General features: G+C 39.8%; 1 protein-coding gene across 11 annotated transcripts in view; it reads right to left on the reverse strand.

The window, feature by feature from the left end:
- The window catches only part of STAG1 (STAG1 cohesin complex component), a 406,778-nt gene that overhangs the window by 102,263 nt on the left and 287,742 nt on the right, over positions 1 to 16,773 (reverse strand). For all 11 annotated transcript variants that reach the window (XM_054482540.2, XM_063662185.1, XM_063662190.1 and 8 more), the window contains 2 exons: positions 16,411 to 16,525; positions 7,663 to 7,780 (listed from right to left, as the gene is read on the reverse strand). In XM_054482540.2, coding sequence (XP_054338515.1) covers positions 7,663 to 7,780; positions 16,411 to 16,525 — 233 coding nt within the window. The remainder of the gene's footprint in view (positions 1 to 7,662; positions 7,781 to 16,410; positions 16,526 to 16,773) is intronic.

The raw sequence follows: 16,773 nt of genomic DNA on the forward strand, positions 1-16,773 counted from the left end.
TTTCCTTCACATAGATTCTATGCTTTCCTGAATTCTTTTTTTTTTTTTTTTTTTGAGATGGCATTTCACTCTGTTGCACAGGCTGGAATGCAGTGAGGCGATCTTGGCTCACTGCAACCTCTGCCGCCCAGGTTCCAGTGATTCTCCTGCCTCAGCCTCCCAAGTAGCTGGGATTACAGGTGGCTGCCACCGCTCCTGGCTGATTTTTGTAGTTTTAGTAGAGACGGGGTTTCACCATCTTGGCCATGCTGGTCTTGAAACCCTGACCTCGTGATCCACCCGTCTTGACCTACCAAAGCACGGGGATTACAGGTGTGAGCCACTGCACCGGGCCTGTTTTTTTTTTGAGATAGTCTTGCTCCATCGCCCAGGCCAGAAGGCAATGGCGTGATCTCAGCTCACTGCAACCTCCGCCTCCCAGGTTCAAAGGCTTCTCCTGCTTCAGCCTCCTAAGTAGCTGGGATTACAGGTGTGCCACCACACCCAGCTAATTTTTGTATTTTTAGGAGAGTTGGGGTTTCACCATGATGGCCAGGCTGGTCTCAAACTCCTGACCTCAAGTGATCCACCGGCCTCAGCCTCTCAAAGTGCTGAGATTCCAAGCATGAGCCACCACGCCTGGCCTCATTCTTATATATTTTTAAACTCAGACATTTTTGGTTTTTTTGGAGGTGGAGTCTCACTCTGTCACCCAGGCTGGAGTGCAGTGGCATGATCTCGGCTCACTGCAACCTCTGCCTCCTAGGTTCAAGTGATTCTCCTGCCTCAGCCTCCTGAGTACCTGGGATTATAGGCGTGTACCACCATGCCCAGCTAATTTTTGTATTTTTGGTAGAGACAGGGTTTCACCATGTTGGCCTGGCTGGTCTCGAACTCCTGACCTCAGGTGATCCACCCACATCGGCCTCCCAAAGTGCTAGATTACAGGCGTGAGCCCCTGTGCCCAGCCTTAAACTCAGATTTTGATAATTCGAATACTTTAGTTCTTTCTTTCTCCTTCCCTCTGTATACTTCTTTATATTGAAGCCCAGTAGATGTAGGTATTATAGACACAGAACTGGGTATAAATTTAAGAATTCAATTGATTTATAAAGGTTTAAAAGTTTACATTGATTATTTTAAACTAACTTGGAGCAAAATCAAAGAAAAGGCAAAAAAGATACATCTTGTTCTTTATTCTGTACCAAAACTATCCTGTAAAAATATGTATGTACATCTTAATTCAGTGTTTTAACAATTGTCTTTTAAAAAAACACATGAACTTTAGCTTATCTTAGGAAAAACAAATGAAACATCAGCTTGTCCATCTGTATCCGAATGATCCAATGCCTAGTAATACAAAAAAAGCTTTTTGCTCAATAACTGAAGTTCTATTTTTATGATTTCCGAAATTCATAATTTTTCACATTTGGCTGGAGCTAAAGGAAGTACAAGGCTGCCCATGAACTAAATGCATTGTCTGTTATTTAGGAAGAAAACACAGTCTTATGGAAAGTGAGGAAGGACAGAACAACTTATTTCAACAACAGAAACATTCTCCTATTATAGTGGGAGTAAAATCCACAGTAGTGTTGAAGCATAACTCAACCTTGCACAATGTTCAATTCCATCAATTTTGTTACTTTATCATTTGAAGCCATCCACTTAGAAACTTTCCCTGAAAGGGGAGATAAGGTAAACTCAAAAGCAGCTGAAATTTAATTGAAATTCCTTTTGGGATATGACAGCAAAACCACATAATAAAATTGAAAGCAAACAAGCCACAGGCAAGAGCCAAACAGCCACACTGATTGAAACAAATGGGTAGCTGTTCATGGTACAAACTATCATTTCAACTTCCTAATACAACATATAACTATACAACTTTCTACACAGCATCTCCATTTCCTCACTATTGATTTTAGTCTTATCACCTTGAACTCTGGCTTCTCCCTTTTAGTATCACTGAATATATACAGTATCATTGAATCATGCTTTAAAATCACCAATGACCTAAATCATCACAAAATGATTTGTGTAGTCTTTTTTCTCCTCTGCAATATATATTATTAACTATGGCTCTCTTGAACATCCTCTTTACTGGGCTTGCAAAGGTTATAATGATCTCTTATCCTTTTTAGAGTTAGGTAGAACTCTCATTCTTTCTTGCTCTTCCTGCTTTCATCCCCTATCCACAATCTTTAACTCAGCCATGGGCTCTTTCCCTCTTTATAAGCCATCTCCCTCTTTTATATTTTTACCATCATTCCTCATAGAGACCACTGCAATGATTATGTATTTTTCCAAACAATGTTTATGAAAGGGATTTTTCTTAAAATATGCATTGGATCACATTACTCCCCTGTTTAAAATCTTCAAAAGCACCTTATTACATTTAGGATGAGATACATTCACTTATAAACTAAAATGCTCTATATCATCTGACTTCTGCTTCTATTACATCTTGTATCATTGGCTCATTATGTTCCAGCTATTGCATCTCCTAGAACATAACATCATTCATGTTTCAGATACTTTGAAATTGTTATTTCCTCTATCTAAATAGCTCTTTTATGACAATTTCCATATCTGGTCCCTTATCGTTTAGTTTCTTTTCTTTTTTTTTTTTTTTTTTTTTGAGATGGAGTCTCGCTCTGTTGCCCAGACTGGAGTGCAGTGGCATGATCTTGCCTGCCGGGTTCCTGTGATTCTCCTGCCTCAGTCTCCCGAGTAGCTGGGATGACAAGGCGCGTGCCACCACACTCGGCTAATTTTTTGGATTTTTAGTAGAAACGCGGTTTTACCATGCTGGCCAGGCTGATCTTGAACTCCTAACCACAAGTGATCTGCCCGCCTTGGCTCCCCAAAGTGCTAGGATTAAAGGCATGAGCCACAACGCCTGGCTGCCTTATCGTTTAGTTTCTTGGCTCACAGGTGGCCTGCTCAGGAAGGTCTTCCATCAGGATTCAATCTAAAGATAGATCCCCTATAATTATCCACCAAAGCTACTTATTAACTCTTGAAATTATTTTGAATATTTACTCAATTTTGGTCTGCCTTCTTCAGGAGAATGTAAGCTCCATATTGGCAGTGAGCTCATCTAGTATAACACTATACGCTCAGCACTTAGCATAATATTTGACTCATATAGTCAATAAATATTTTTAAATTAATGAATTAATAATTCCTGCTTTTAAGAATCTTATTATTTATAGCTACTTCATTCATCAACTGGATTACAGAATGTTAGCACTAGAAATGACAAAAGAAGATTATCTAGTTAAAGTTTCTCAGCCAGGTGTGGTGGCGCATGCCTGTAATCCCAGCACTTTGGGAGGCCAAGGCAGGTGGATTACTTGAGGTCAGTAGTTCGAGACCAGCCTGGCCAACATGGGGAAACCCATCTCTACTAAAAATACAAAAATTAGCCAGGTGAGTGCCTGTAATCCCAGCTACTATAGAGGCTGACACACAAGAATCGCTTGAACCTGGGAGGCAGAGGTTGCAGTGAGCCGAGATCTGCCACTGCACTACAGCCTGGACAATAGAGCAAGACCCAGACACACATACATACACAAAGAAAAAAACATAAAAAAAATAAAGTTTCTCATTTTACAGTTTAAGAAGCTGATATCCAGAAGTTACATGATTTGGTTATGGTCTTGTTACCTGGTGGCAGAGCTGTTGACAAGAACCAGATCCTCACATTATACTAAAAATTTATTCAGCAACTTGATTTTGCTGTAAAACACCCCCCGACACACACACACACACACACACACACACACACACCCCCCCCCCCCATAAAAACACTGTAAGACAGTCTTAAGGCCACTGTGATTTAAACTGATGTTGGTACTCTGTCACAGTGTGTCTACTTTCCCAAAATTTAGTCCTACATCTCCAACTGCTAACCACAGCCTTCTCCACTGGAATTCTACCACATTCCACCTATCTAAAAAATTACTTTTAAAAAAAGTTACTGGTAGCATTTTGTTATCATAAAATACAGCAAAATACTAGCACAGAAAATTAATTTAGATGCCACTCCATGCCAGAGCTTATATGTGGTTTGCACGTGGTACAACATGCATAGAGATAAAATGTATTTAAAAAATTAAGTCATTATGTAGATACAGTTCTGCAACTATTATGCCTAATTGCTCAGACTCTGCCTACCTAGATTCAATCAGTAAAACTGTGGTTGACTTTCAAAAATGTTCCCATGTGGTAAGTTACTTTTCTAGCTAAAACCAACCAACCAACCAAACCCAAGCCAAGCCAAACCAACCTTTTGACCGGAAGTTCAAAAAATCCAATGTAAACAGAATTTAAACCACAATGAAACACCTAATAGTATATATTTTAACAAGTAAAATGCACCTAGACCACCTTCATGACTGAAAGTTTTAGTAATTATTATTTACTGACTTACACATCTTATTAACATGAGAGAAAGTTAACAATATCAAAGCAGACCATCTTGTCTCTTCTTGATTTATATATATACATATTTTTTATTTTTGAGATGGAGTCTTACACTGTCGCCCAGGCTGAAGGGCAGTGGCGCAATCTTGGCTTACTGCAAGCTCCGCCTCCCGGGTTCACACCATTCTCCTGCCTCAGCCTCCAGAGTAGCTGGGACTACAGGCGTCCGCCACCAGGCCTGGCTAATTTTTTGTATTTTTAGTAGAAATGGGGTTTCACCGTGTTAGCCAGGATGGTCTCAATCTCCTGACCTCATGATCCGCCCATCTTGGCCTCCCAAAGTGCTGGGATTACAGGCCTGAGCCACCGCGCCCGGCCCTTAATTTATATTCTTTGCCTCCCTTCTCCTTGGAAATAACCTTATGGAACATGGGGTGATATACAGAAAATGAGTTGGAATAGGAAGGAGAAGCTCTACCTTACTCTAGCTACAAACAAGGTAAGGAAAATGAATGGAACCTACCATTGAATACTAACCTGAGGCCCTTTACTCAAGTGTTGATAAGGCAGTAGACATTAGAGGGAAATTGATTTTTATCAGGGAAAATATTAAGGTTAGTTAGAAACAGAATGTGTAAGCCGGGGAGTGGTGGCTCACGCCTGTAATCTCAGCACGGTGGGAGGACTGCTTGAGCCCAGGAGTTTGAGACCAGCTTAGGCAACATGGTGAAACCCCATCTTTACTGAAAATACAAAAAAAAAATTAGGCATGGTGGTACACGCCTGTAGTCCCAACTACTTGGGAGGCTGAGGTCGGAGGATTGCTTAAGCTGGGAAGGCAGAGGTTGCAGTGAGCTGAGAATCACATCACTGCACTCCAAACTGGGCAACAGAGCATATGTTCATATTCCTGTGATCACAAAAGTGAAGGGAATTCAAAATACAGTGGACAGTTTCACCTAGTGAGCAGAGGGCCCTGTCAACTTAACAACAGGACCATCTTTCTTTCTTTTGAGATGAAGTCTCGCTCTGTTGCCCAGGGTGGAGTGAAGCGGTGAGATCTCAGCTCACTGCAATCTCTGCCTCCAGGGTTTAAGTGATCCTCCTGCCTCAGCTTCCCAAGCAGATGGGATTACAAGTGCCCGCCACCAAACCTGGCTAATTTTTGTATTTTTAGTAGAGACGGGGTTTCGCCATGTTGGCCAGGCTGGTCTCGAACTCCAGACCTCAGGTGATCCACCTACCTCAGCCTCCCAAAGTGCTGGGATTACAGGCATGAGCCACCACACCTGGTCTAGGGCCACTTTCTTACTAAGGATATCATGGAGTGAAAGACCATGTGCAAATAAAATAAATAATAATTACAGCTAGAGGCAAATATAGCATAATAAGCTCTTCCTTGAAAGGTCTGAGAAAAGTTTGGGAAGAATTTGTGTCACACATAATAAATAAGAAAAATGTTTTTAGTTTAGAAGAGGCATTTTGGGGCCAGTTTATCAGTGTGTATCTGGGTTTAACACAAATTTGTTTGTCTCACTGAATTATGTCAAAGCCAGAATAGATAATACAAATTAGTATCACTGCTTGGAAGGAACACTGGGGGATGCTCACCCTCCAGGTAATCTGTATGGGCAGTCTACTGCGGGGGATGGCTCATTATGCTCTTGTAACATTCCAAAAGGATGAACCACACAGGAGGGTACAGGAAGCAGAAAAGGGACTCAATAGAACATTATCTTGCTTAATCTTCACAGCTATATAAGGTACACAAGGAAATAATCTCTGTTACAGAAAAAGGCAAACTAAGGATTAGAAAATCTGAGGACATAAGCAAAAAGAGAGAGAGTTAAAAATCTGAATTAATATTTCTTTAGATTCTGGCCAGATGCGGTGGCTCACGCCTGTAATTCAAGCACTATGGTAGGCTGAGGTGGGAGGATCACCTGGGGTCAGGAGTTCAAGACCAGCCTGGTCAACATGGTGAAATCCCGTCTCTAATAAAAGTACAAAAATTAGTCGGGCGTGATGGCATGTGCCTGCAGTCCCAGCTACTCAGGAGCCTGAGGCAGAAGGATCACATGAATCCGGGAGGCAGAGGTTGCAGTGAGCTGAGAATGCGCCACTGCACTCCAGTGTGGGCGACAGAACAAGACTCAATCACACACACACAAAAAAATTTTCTTTTGATTCTGAAGACCATGTTCAATCTACTGTGGGCCTCACTTACATGAAGGCATCACTCACCTTCTAAAGCTATTGTATGAATTAAATGAGTTATCCGTTCTTTAAAGTACTATTGTGGGCTAGTTTGAAAACGTAACCACACACAGGAAAAAGCATTTCTAGTTCTAACGAACGAATATGCATATAAGCTTTTAGAACACAACCTCTTTATTAGGTATACATGTTCAATTTGCTGTGCATATTATTAAGTAGCATATAAAAAGATGCATACTTCAAAAATTATCATGTGGCTCTTATGTCCCCCTATTTCTTGAATAGCTAGGTAAATGACTTTATCTCTGATTTCCAGATTTTCATCTTAAAGAAAATACAACAAAAGAGGGGATGGCTGTGGTCTAATTAATCATTATGCATAAAAGGTTTTTTAAAAGTTCACATATAAATCAAGCAAAAAAAAAAATTCTGGATGTACTTAAAAAAAAAAAAAAACATTAAGTTACATCAGTATTTTGTATCTCAAATCAGCATCAAGAAAACCTTTTGGCCAGGTGCAGTGGCTCATGCCTGTAATCCTAGCACTTTGGAAGGCTGAGGCAGGAAGATTACTTGAGGCAATCCGGGGACCATAGTAAGATCCCCGTCTCCACAAAAAATTTAAAAATTAGCTGAGTGTGGTGGCATGCGCCCACAGTCTGAGGTGGGAGGATCCCTTGAGCCCAGTAGTTCAAGGCTGCAGTGAGCTATGACTGGGCCGCTGCACTCCAGCCTGGGTGACAGAGCAAGACCCTGTCACTTAAATTTAAAAAGGAAAAAGTAAAGAAAAACTTTTTTGACTATTACATGACACACATGGATTTTTAAAAACTTATGTGGCATGGTGGTAGTGTTTATATGGAAAGATGTTAGAAACGATTGAGACATCCTTACTTGTTATAGAAAACAAATTGTTCTCTTGGCAAAAAGACACAGCATGCTTATATATGCTCATTTTTAAGAAGCGATCTATATACAACTGTATTGCTATCAATGGAAATACAAAATCATGTAAATTAACTTGTCAAAATACTATACCTTCCTCTCCTTGAACAGGTTCTTCTAATAGCAACTCTGTCATACATTCCCAGTCTTTCAACAGTTCTTGAGAGCTCTCCCATAAACTGTCCACCAAGTAGGCTGCATGTTCATGTAACTAAAAAGAAAAAATTAAGTGTGACTAAAAGAATATTTAATAAAGAAACTACTAATACTAATTTAAGAAATCATTTTCTTCATAATTAAAATGGCTTGGTCTCCATGATTCTAAAAACCACTTAGAGAACAATATACATATTCACATTCCACTGTCAATAGTGTGGATGCAGTATGTAGAATCAACTTTTTACCATTTACAGTAGTAAAAGTAAGGATCTCCTAGTCCAATGACATCATTTATAGATGAGGAAACAGACCATAGCTAGTTAGAAAATTTTCTGAAGTTATATGCTGGATCTAGGTCACTTTTCACTACTCCTTGCGGTCTCTTCAACTATCTTTATTTTTATTTTTTAAAGGAAATTAATCATTTTCCCTCAGAATTCCATTAGAAACTCTTGGACCAGCTGTACTTACTTCACATCTCTGTCATCTTAGTCAAAGTAAAAAATATAAGTTACTCCATCTCTCCACTATTCTACTCTCATTTCCACTGCACTCATTTCATTCCTTACTCTACCCCCATTTTCTGTTGGTCATTATTCTCTTGACAATTTTCTTTGAAGCTCATGTTCCCACAGTAAACAAACATAGTTAAGGTCTTCATCAAACACTTCACACCAAACTCTACCACTTGCCAGTCATTAAGCCTTGGAGAATATTATCCTTTTTTTGTTTTTTTTGAGATGGAGTCTTGCTCTATCGCCCAAGCTGGAGGGCAGTGGTGCGACCTCAGCTCACTGCAACCTCCACCTCCTGCGTTCAAGTGATTCTCCTGCCTCAGCCTCCCGAGTAGCTGGGATTACAGGCCCTCGCCACCATGCCTGGCTAACTTTCGTATTTTTAGTAGAGATGGGGTTTCACCACGTTGGCCAGGCTGGCCTTCAACTCCTGACCTCAAGAGACCTGCCTGCCTCGGCCTGCCAAAGTGCTAGGATTACAGGTGTGTGCTACCATGCTGGGCCCTGAGAATATTACTCTAATGAAGCTTTTCAGGGAAGGCAAGTACAGAAGGTGTTGGCATTGTTCTGGTTTCTGCTACTTACAAGTAACTTCTCCACCCTAATATAAAAGATCTTCCACTTTTGAGGCTCATTACATTCAGTTAAACAGTCCTGGTAATCAGTGTTAGTCAAACTACAGACTGCAATCCATTCTTGGGTTATTAAACCAATTCAATGCATTGAGAACAAAGATTCAAAAAATGATGCACAGTAGAAAGAGTGCATAGCACATAAAAAGGGTAAATACTATTTCATTAACTGTAATCTGTTATATGTGCTTGTACTTGTCAGAGAAAATGTTTTTCTCATCATAAGTAGTGGCCCAAAAGTATGAAAGTCACCCTTCTAGATCTACTATTGGTTATCTACTGTTATCTTAGCACATTCAGCACTTGAGTTGGATTTCTTCCTCATTCCTAACTCTATAATCACTCTTAACTTCAGTGTGATTTTTTTTTTCTCCTTTGGAGACAGGGTCTCACAGTGTTGCACAGGCTGGAGTGCACTGGCACAATCACAGCTCACTGCAGCCTTGACTTCCTGGGCTCAAGTGATCCTCTGAACTTAGCCCCTGGAGTAGCTGGGACTATAGGAGTGTGCTACCCTGCTTGGCTTTTTTTTTTTTTTTTTTGTAGAGATGGGGTTACCATGTTACTAGGCTGGTTTCAGTGTGAATTTTAATGACTTATGTAATGCTCAGCCTCTTCTGACACTACTTCAGTACATCATTTCGACTGCATTTCAAATGCACACAACATGTCCCGGTGAATTCCATCAAAGCCAGAGTAAATAATACTGATTAGCATCTTTGCTTGTAAATAATATAGGCAAAGGTTTGAGGGAGATATCTTCAAACTTTCCTAATTCGCATATTCTGAGAAACTATCCTTAGACCATCCATAACATTACTCCAACAGTGACAGGAACAAGAGGTGCACAACTCAAGAGTCAAAGATGAACAATGGCAGCAGAAAAAAGAAAAATAAATTGTTTTCAAAACTGTTGCTATTAAGCCATGCTAAATTAAAGAGTTATTATTTATACATATATAAATTAAAGAGCTTTCTTTTAAGCTAAAATAAAGAGTTTCAGTTTGGGAAGATTTGAAAAAGTTCTGGAGATAAATGGCAGTGATGATTGCCTAGCAATATAAATGTACTTAATGCCAATGAACTGTATACTTAACAAGGTAAATTTTGTTTTATATATTTTACAATAAAAAATCGGCTGAATATGCTTTTATGCTTATGTGTATTTCTGTAGAACAGATATACGAAGACTTACAATTGCATATAACTGGCAGATTATACCTTCAACAAATACAAAATATCCCCTTTCTATCCCTCTTAATGCTTTTGGTCTTTAATTCTGGTTTATCTTGTATTGATATTGCCCCCTCTGCTATCTTTGTGTAATCATTTATTAGTTATTTCCAGCCTTTATCCAGCCTATTATTTATAAACTTCCTATAAGTTATTTTAAGATGTGCTTGTAAATAGCATATAGCTATTTTTCATTTACTTCAATCCCAAATGATAATCTGCATTTTAATAAAACATGTTAATTGATTTACATTTACTGGGATTACTCATGCTGAAAATATTGCTGGTATTTTATTTTCTGTGCTCTATTTGTGATGTTTTCTTGATTACTTTATCTGTCCTTCATTCAGGGTTTTATTTTCTAGTATTTTTCCATTACCAAAATCCTTAGCCTATTTTTCACTTCTCTGCATTTAATTTGAACATTATACTCCTACATTTAAAAACTAATTAATAGATACTTGCCTTAAACATCAGTGTCATACTTTTTAGGTTTAGCTCTAAGGTTTGTTTTTTTTTATTTGCTCACCAATGTTTCTTATACTCCTCTTTTCCTTTTATTGTATTGATTTTTCACTTCCCTAGAAAACATGTTCAAGTCTGCATATAGAGTCTATTAGGCAGTAATATGACTGCATGTCCTTTGATTTAGTTCTTTCCCTTCATTGTTTTTTTTTAAATTATTTTATTTTTAGACAGAGTCTCACTCTGTCGCCCAGCCTGGAATGCTATGGCATGATCTCGGCTCACTGCAACCTCCGCCTCTCAGGTTCAAGCGATTCTCCTGCCTCAGCCTCCCGAGTAGCTGAGATGACAGGCACCTGCCACCATGCCTGACTAATTTTTATATTTTTAGTAGAGACAGGCTTTCACCATGTTGGCCAGGCTGGTCCTGAACTCCTGACCTCAAGTGATCCACCCGCCTCATCCTCCCAAAGTGTTGGGATTACAGGCATGAGTCACTGTGCCTGGCCTCCCTTCATTGTTTCTGTTCTCTTACACAGCTCCTACTACACAATATAATAAAATTCCTTAATCTATACTGTATCTTAATTTCTCTTTCATACTTTTTTCTTTTCGAGACAGAGTCTTGCTCTGTCGCCCAGGATGCAGTGGCACGATCTCGGCTCACTGCCACCTCTTGCCTCCCGCGTTCAAGCAATTCTCCTGCCTCAGCCTCCCGAGTAGCTGGGACTACAGGTGCATCCCACCACGCCACCTTGCTAATTTTTGTATTTTTAGTAGAGACTGGATTTTACTATGTTGGCCAGGCTGGTCTCGAACTCCTGACCTCAGGTAATCCACCCGCCTCGGCCTCCCAAAGTGTTGGGATTACAGGCGTGAGCCATCGTGCCTGGCATTTTTGGGAAATTTCTTAAAAATATCGATAAGAAGCTGTCAATTTTCCTGTCTTAAACGACTGTCACAATTATCCTCCTCATTCATAAGAAGGGTGACTGGCCGGGTGTGGTGGCTCACGTCTGTAATCCCAGCACTTTGGGGGGCCAAGGTGGGCAGATCATGAGGTCAAGAGATCAAGACCATCTGGCCAACATGGTGAAACCGTCTCTACTAAAAATACAAAAATTGCTGGGCATGCTGGCACGTGCCTGCAGTCCCACCTACTCAGGAGGCTGAGGCAGGAGAATCACTTACCCAAGAGGCGGAGGTTGCAGTGAGCCAAGATTGCGCTACTGCACTCCAGTCTGGCAACAGAGCGAGATTTGGTCTCCAAAAAATAAAAAAATTAAAAAAAGAAGAAGAGTGACCATGCTGCCAGATTATCCAGAAATGTTCTGAGTTGCTCTTGTTGTTTTGAAATAACTACTAATAGCATCCTTATCCCTTTGAAAAACATCAAACTTTTTTTTTTTTTTGAGACAGAGTCTTACACTGTCGCCCAGGCTGGAGGGCAGTGGCGTGATCTCGGCTCACTGCAAGCTCTGCCTCCCGGGTTCATGTCATTTTCCTGTCATTCTCCTGCCTCAGCCTCCAGAGTAGCTGGGACTACAGGTGCCTGCCACCAGGCCCGGCTAATTTTTTGCATTTTTAGTAGAGTCGGGGTTTCACAGTGTTAGCCAGGATGGTCTTGATCTCCTGACCTCGTGATCTGCCCACCTCGGCCTCCTAAAGTGCTGGGATTACAGGCATGAGCCACCGCGCATGGCTGCATCATACTTTTTATAATAAATTCTGGAGTCATACTACCTCTAGGGAAATCCAGACTTACCACATTCGAGTACGACTTATCCAACTATCTGGCATGCATCTAAAATACAAGGTATTTTGTCACCTGAAATCAATGACTGTCACAGGTTGAAACATCTTAAAAAATCACCTTTTGGTACCAAAAGAAAAGAAAGTTACTGACTTGTTTAGGCAGATCTCTTAATCACATTTTACATGCACTGCAGACTGATTCCAATTCAACATTTTATAATTCTACTAAAATATTACTACTTCTCATTTCAGTAAAATAAAGAAAAAAATAATCAGTTCAGTTAATCCCAGGTAAATGTCTGTGTACTGGTCTGTTCTCATGCTGCTAATAAAGACATATCCGAGACTGGGAAATTTATAAGGGAAAGAGATTTAATGGACTTACAGAACAGATCCACATGACCAGGGACGGCTCACAATCATGGTAGAACATGAAGGAAGCACAAAGGGACATCTTACATGGTGGCAGGCAAGAGAGCTTGTGCAGGGGAAATTCCATTGATAAAAACATCAGATCTCGTGAGACTTATTACCATAAGAACCATGTAAGAAAAACTGCCCTTATGATACAATTATCTCCACCTGGTCCCACCCTTGACACATGGGGATTATTACAATTCAAGATGAGATGTGGGTGGGGACAGGGCCAAACCATATCAGTCTGTAACTAATCTATAAAAGACTCCCTTGGCTGGGGACAGTGCTTCACGCCTGTAATTTCAGCACTTTGGGAGGCTGAGGAGGGTGGATCACTTGAGGTCAGGAGTTCAAGACCAGCCTGGCCAACATGGTGAAACCCCATCTCTACTAAAAATACAAAGATTAGCCAGGCGTGGTGGCGCATGCCTCTAATCCCAGCTACTTGGGAGGCTGAGACAGGAGAATCGCTTAAACCCAGGAGGCAGAGGCTGCAGTGAGCTGAGATTGCACCACTGCACTCCAGCAAGACTCCATCCCAAAAAAAAGACTCTTTCTACTTTATTATTTCTAAAGTCTCTTTAAATTCAGTATTTCACAAGTCTATTACAAAATTTTACCAATTAAAGTGTGTGACAGTAAAACAAAGAGAAATTCAGAGTACAGCACAATTGGAATACCATCATACTATGAGAATATGGTTTCATTAAGCATTCACCCTAGGTGTACACTAGTATAAAAAGAGGAGAGATTTTCACAAAGAATATTTCTTCTGAAACACAGGAGACCATAAAAGTCAATATAAACATCATGAATCATTAGAATCAACCAGAAACCTTTCAATACTATTTGCAGTTGCTTTTGTAGCTGTCAAAAATGCAATACAGGGCCAGGCATGGTGGCTCATGCCTGTAATCCCAGCACTTTGGAAGGCCGAGGTAGATGGACCACTTGAGGTTAGGAGTTCGAGACCAGCCAGACCAACATGGTGAAACCCTATCTCTACTAAAAATACAAAAATTAGCCAAGCATGGTGGTACACACTTGTAGTCCCAGCTACTTGGAGGATAAGGTATGACAATTGCTTGAATCTGGGAGACAGAAGTTGCAGTGAGCTGAGATCACGCCACTGCACTCCAGCCTGAGTGACAGAGCAAAACTCTGTATCAGAAAAAAAAAAAAAGGAAAAAAAAGGAATGTAATACAGCTGGCAAATACATTCTAATTCTGTTGTAAGACTTTAGAAAATGGTAGCAAACACAGGAATACAGTAAGACCATCTGAAAATTGTGCAGTAATAAACATTACAAATTACTTCTTTAAATAAAAGACAAAACACCTGAAACTAAGTACTCATGCCTTTTAATAAATTGAAACGCCCTTGAGCTTTCATAGATAAAAAACATTTTCCTTTAATTAATAATCAAAGTCAGTTAGCGAAGATCATCATATTCCCTAAACTTTTCAGTAGTTATCTCATACTTATCAATTTCCAAAACTATTGTTGCTTTTTTTTTTTTTTTTTTTTTTAGAGACAGGGTCTTCCACAGGCTGGAGTGCGAATGGTGCGATCATAGCTTACTGCAGCCTGCGCAACTCCTGGGCTCAAGGGATCCTCCCACCTTAGCCTCCCAAGTAGCCACTGTGCCTGGCTACTTTTTATTCCATTCCTCTAAAAAACCTAAGGGAGGTAAGAGTGTAAGTTGAAATGGTTTACTAGACATGTGATATTTACGGAGTAGTTAGTGTTTTACTAAAAAAATTCACATTTTGCATTTTATTCTGTAATACATCCACCCTTGCTTGTTAAGAAAATAATGCTTCAAATCATTAGTATGCAAAGTGTGATCCTTGGACCACGAGCATAAGCACTATTTTGGAGACTGTTAGAAATGCAGAATCTCAGGCCCCATTCTAGAGCTACTGAATAAGAACTGGCATTTTAACAAGATCCTCAGGTAATTTTAAATTTAATATTTAAAACACTATTAAACACATTCTTCACTCAAATTCAACTCTGTAGCTAGTTTTGTTTCTGACTTTATTTCTCTAGTCATTGGTAACTCTCTTAAAAAATGGCAGCAACTCCTTCACCACTTTCTGCTGTTTTGCCCTAACACCCTTCACTCCACTGACTGAGTTCTTCTCCAATTTTAATTTTCATATAGGCTACCTGTTTGTGTCTCTCTTCCTTATTCCTACGAAGTTCCCCTCTTACTCTCAAACTTGAGCATTCATAGAATCGTTTCTCTTCTTCACTGACATTCTAGCACAAATCAAAAACACTTTTTAACAAATAAAATTGAGAGTCCTAGGTTTCTAGATGTTCTTTACTTCTTTTGCAACTCTATTTTGTTTGCTTATTTATTTTAATTTTTTTTTGAGACAGAATCTGGCTCTGTTGCGAAGTGGAGTGTAGTGGTACAATCTCAGCTCACTGCATGCAACCTCTGCCTCCTGGGTTCAAGCGATTCTTGTGCCTCAGACTCTTTATTAGCTGTGATTAGGTGTGTGCCACCACGCTCAGCTAATTTTTTTCTATTTTTAGTAGAGACAGACTTTTGCTATATTAGCCAGGCTGGTCTTAAAACTCCTGGCCTGAAGTCATCTGCCCACCTCGGCCTCCCAAAGTGCTGAGATTACAAGTGTGAGCCACTGCACCTGGCCTGCAACTCTATTTTCAAGCATTTCTAAACGAAGAAGTTAAGTTATTCAGGAGTTCTTCAGGTTTAATTTACTGTTTCCCCAATGACACGGCAGTAGTAGGAAATACAGATTACAATATAGATATAAAAAAAAAAAACCCACACCATTTTGGTGGAAAAACCAAAGTTTACTTGCGAAAACAGATCCTGACATATAAGTGTTAATTACAAAATTGTTTAAGCAATAACTGAATATAGCACACGGAAATATTGCTATGAGGCTTGTACAACTATCAATGAAAACATGAATTCATATTTTTCTTTCTCCTTACTAAATAATTTTCAAACAAGATAAAACTAATGTTATTAACAGTCTAACAATTTTCAAAAACTGTTTAATGTAATGTAAAAGCTACAGGCATAAAAACAAAAGGCAACAATAAAAAAAAGGTATGCAGGCTGGGCATGGTGGCTCATGACCATAATCCCAGTACTTTGGGAGGCCAAGGTGGGCAGATGACCTAAGTCAAGAGTTCGAGACTAGCCTGGCCAACATGGTGAAACCCTGTCTCTACTAAAGATACAAAAATTAGCTGGGCGTGGTAGTGGGCACCTGCAGTCCCAGCTACTTGGGAGGCTGAGGCAGGACAATCCCTTGAATCTGGGAGGCAGAGGCTGCAGTGAGCCGAGATCGCACAAATGTACTCCAGCCTGGGTGACAGAGTGAGACCCTGTCTCAAAAGGAAAAAAAAAAAAAAAAAAAGATATGCAGTATTGCAATACTGTAAAAGTTTAACAATTGCCAGTCTGTATTCAGTGTTGATCTACACCTACACATATATTCAGAACACCTTTCCACAAAAGGTAAAGGACCGATTCTATATCATGCAATTCATGAAGGTAACTTTATAAGAAACAGACTTGTTTTTATTTGATTGAAAAAAATTAAAATGAATTGACAATTTTATTTAAAATGTAATATAATAAAAGAAATAAGGAATTATCTTAAAACATTTTTACCTCACTTTCAAGAAAGAAAAGAACCAGCATCCTAATGAGGTTTCCATTCGGGCTGTTTCTTCCCCTCCTCTTTGCTAATGCTTCTTCTGCTTGTGGGTCATGTCTGCTAAATAGCCTGGAAATAAATAACACGGCATTGCAAAGTTACATGAATATGAACTTTAGTCTTCCCTCACCACACAAATCATTTCAGTGTTTAACAACAACAAAAAGGTGGAGCGAGGAAAAAGAGTATCAGAGATCAGGCCAGGTGCAGAGGCTCATGCCTGTAATCCCAGCACTTTGGGAGGCCGAGGCAGGTGGATCATGAGGTCAGGAGATTGAGACCATCCTGGCTAACACGGTGAAATCCCGTCTCTACTA

This window comes from Pongo pygmaeus, chromosome 2, assembly GCF_028885625.2.
Source record: "Pongo pygmaeus isolate AG05252 chromosome 2, NHGRI_mPonPyg2-v2.0_pri, whole genome shotgun sequence".
Classification (NCBI taxonomy): Eukaryota; Metazoa; Chordata; class Mammalia; order Primates; family Hominidae; genus Pongo; species Pongo pygmaeus.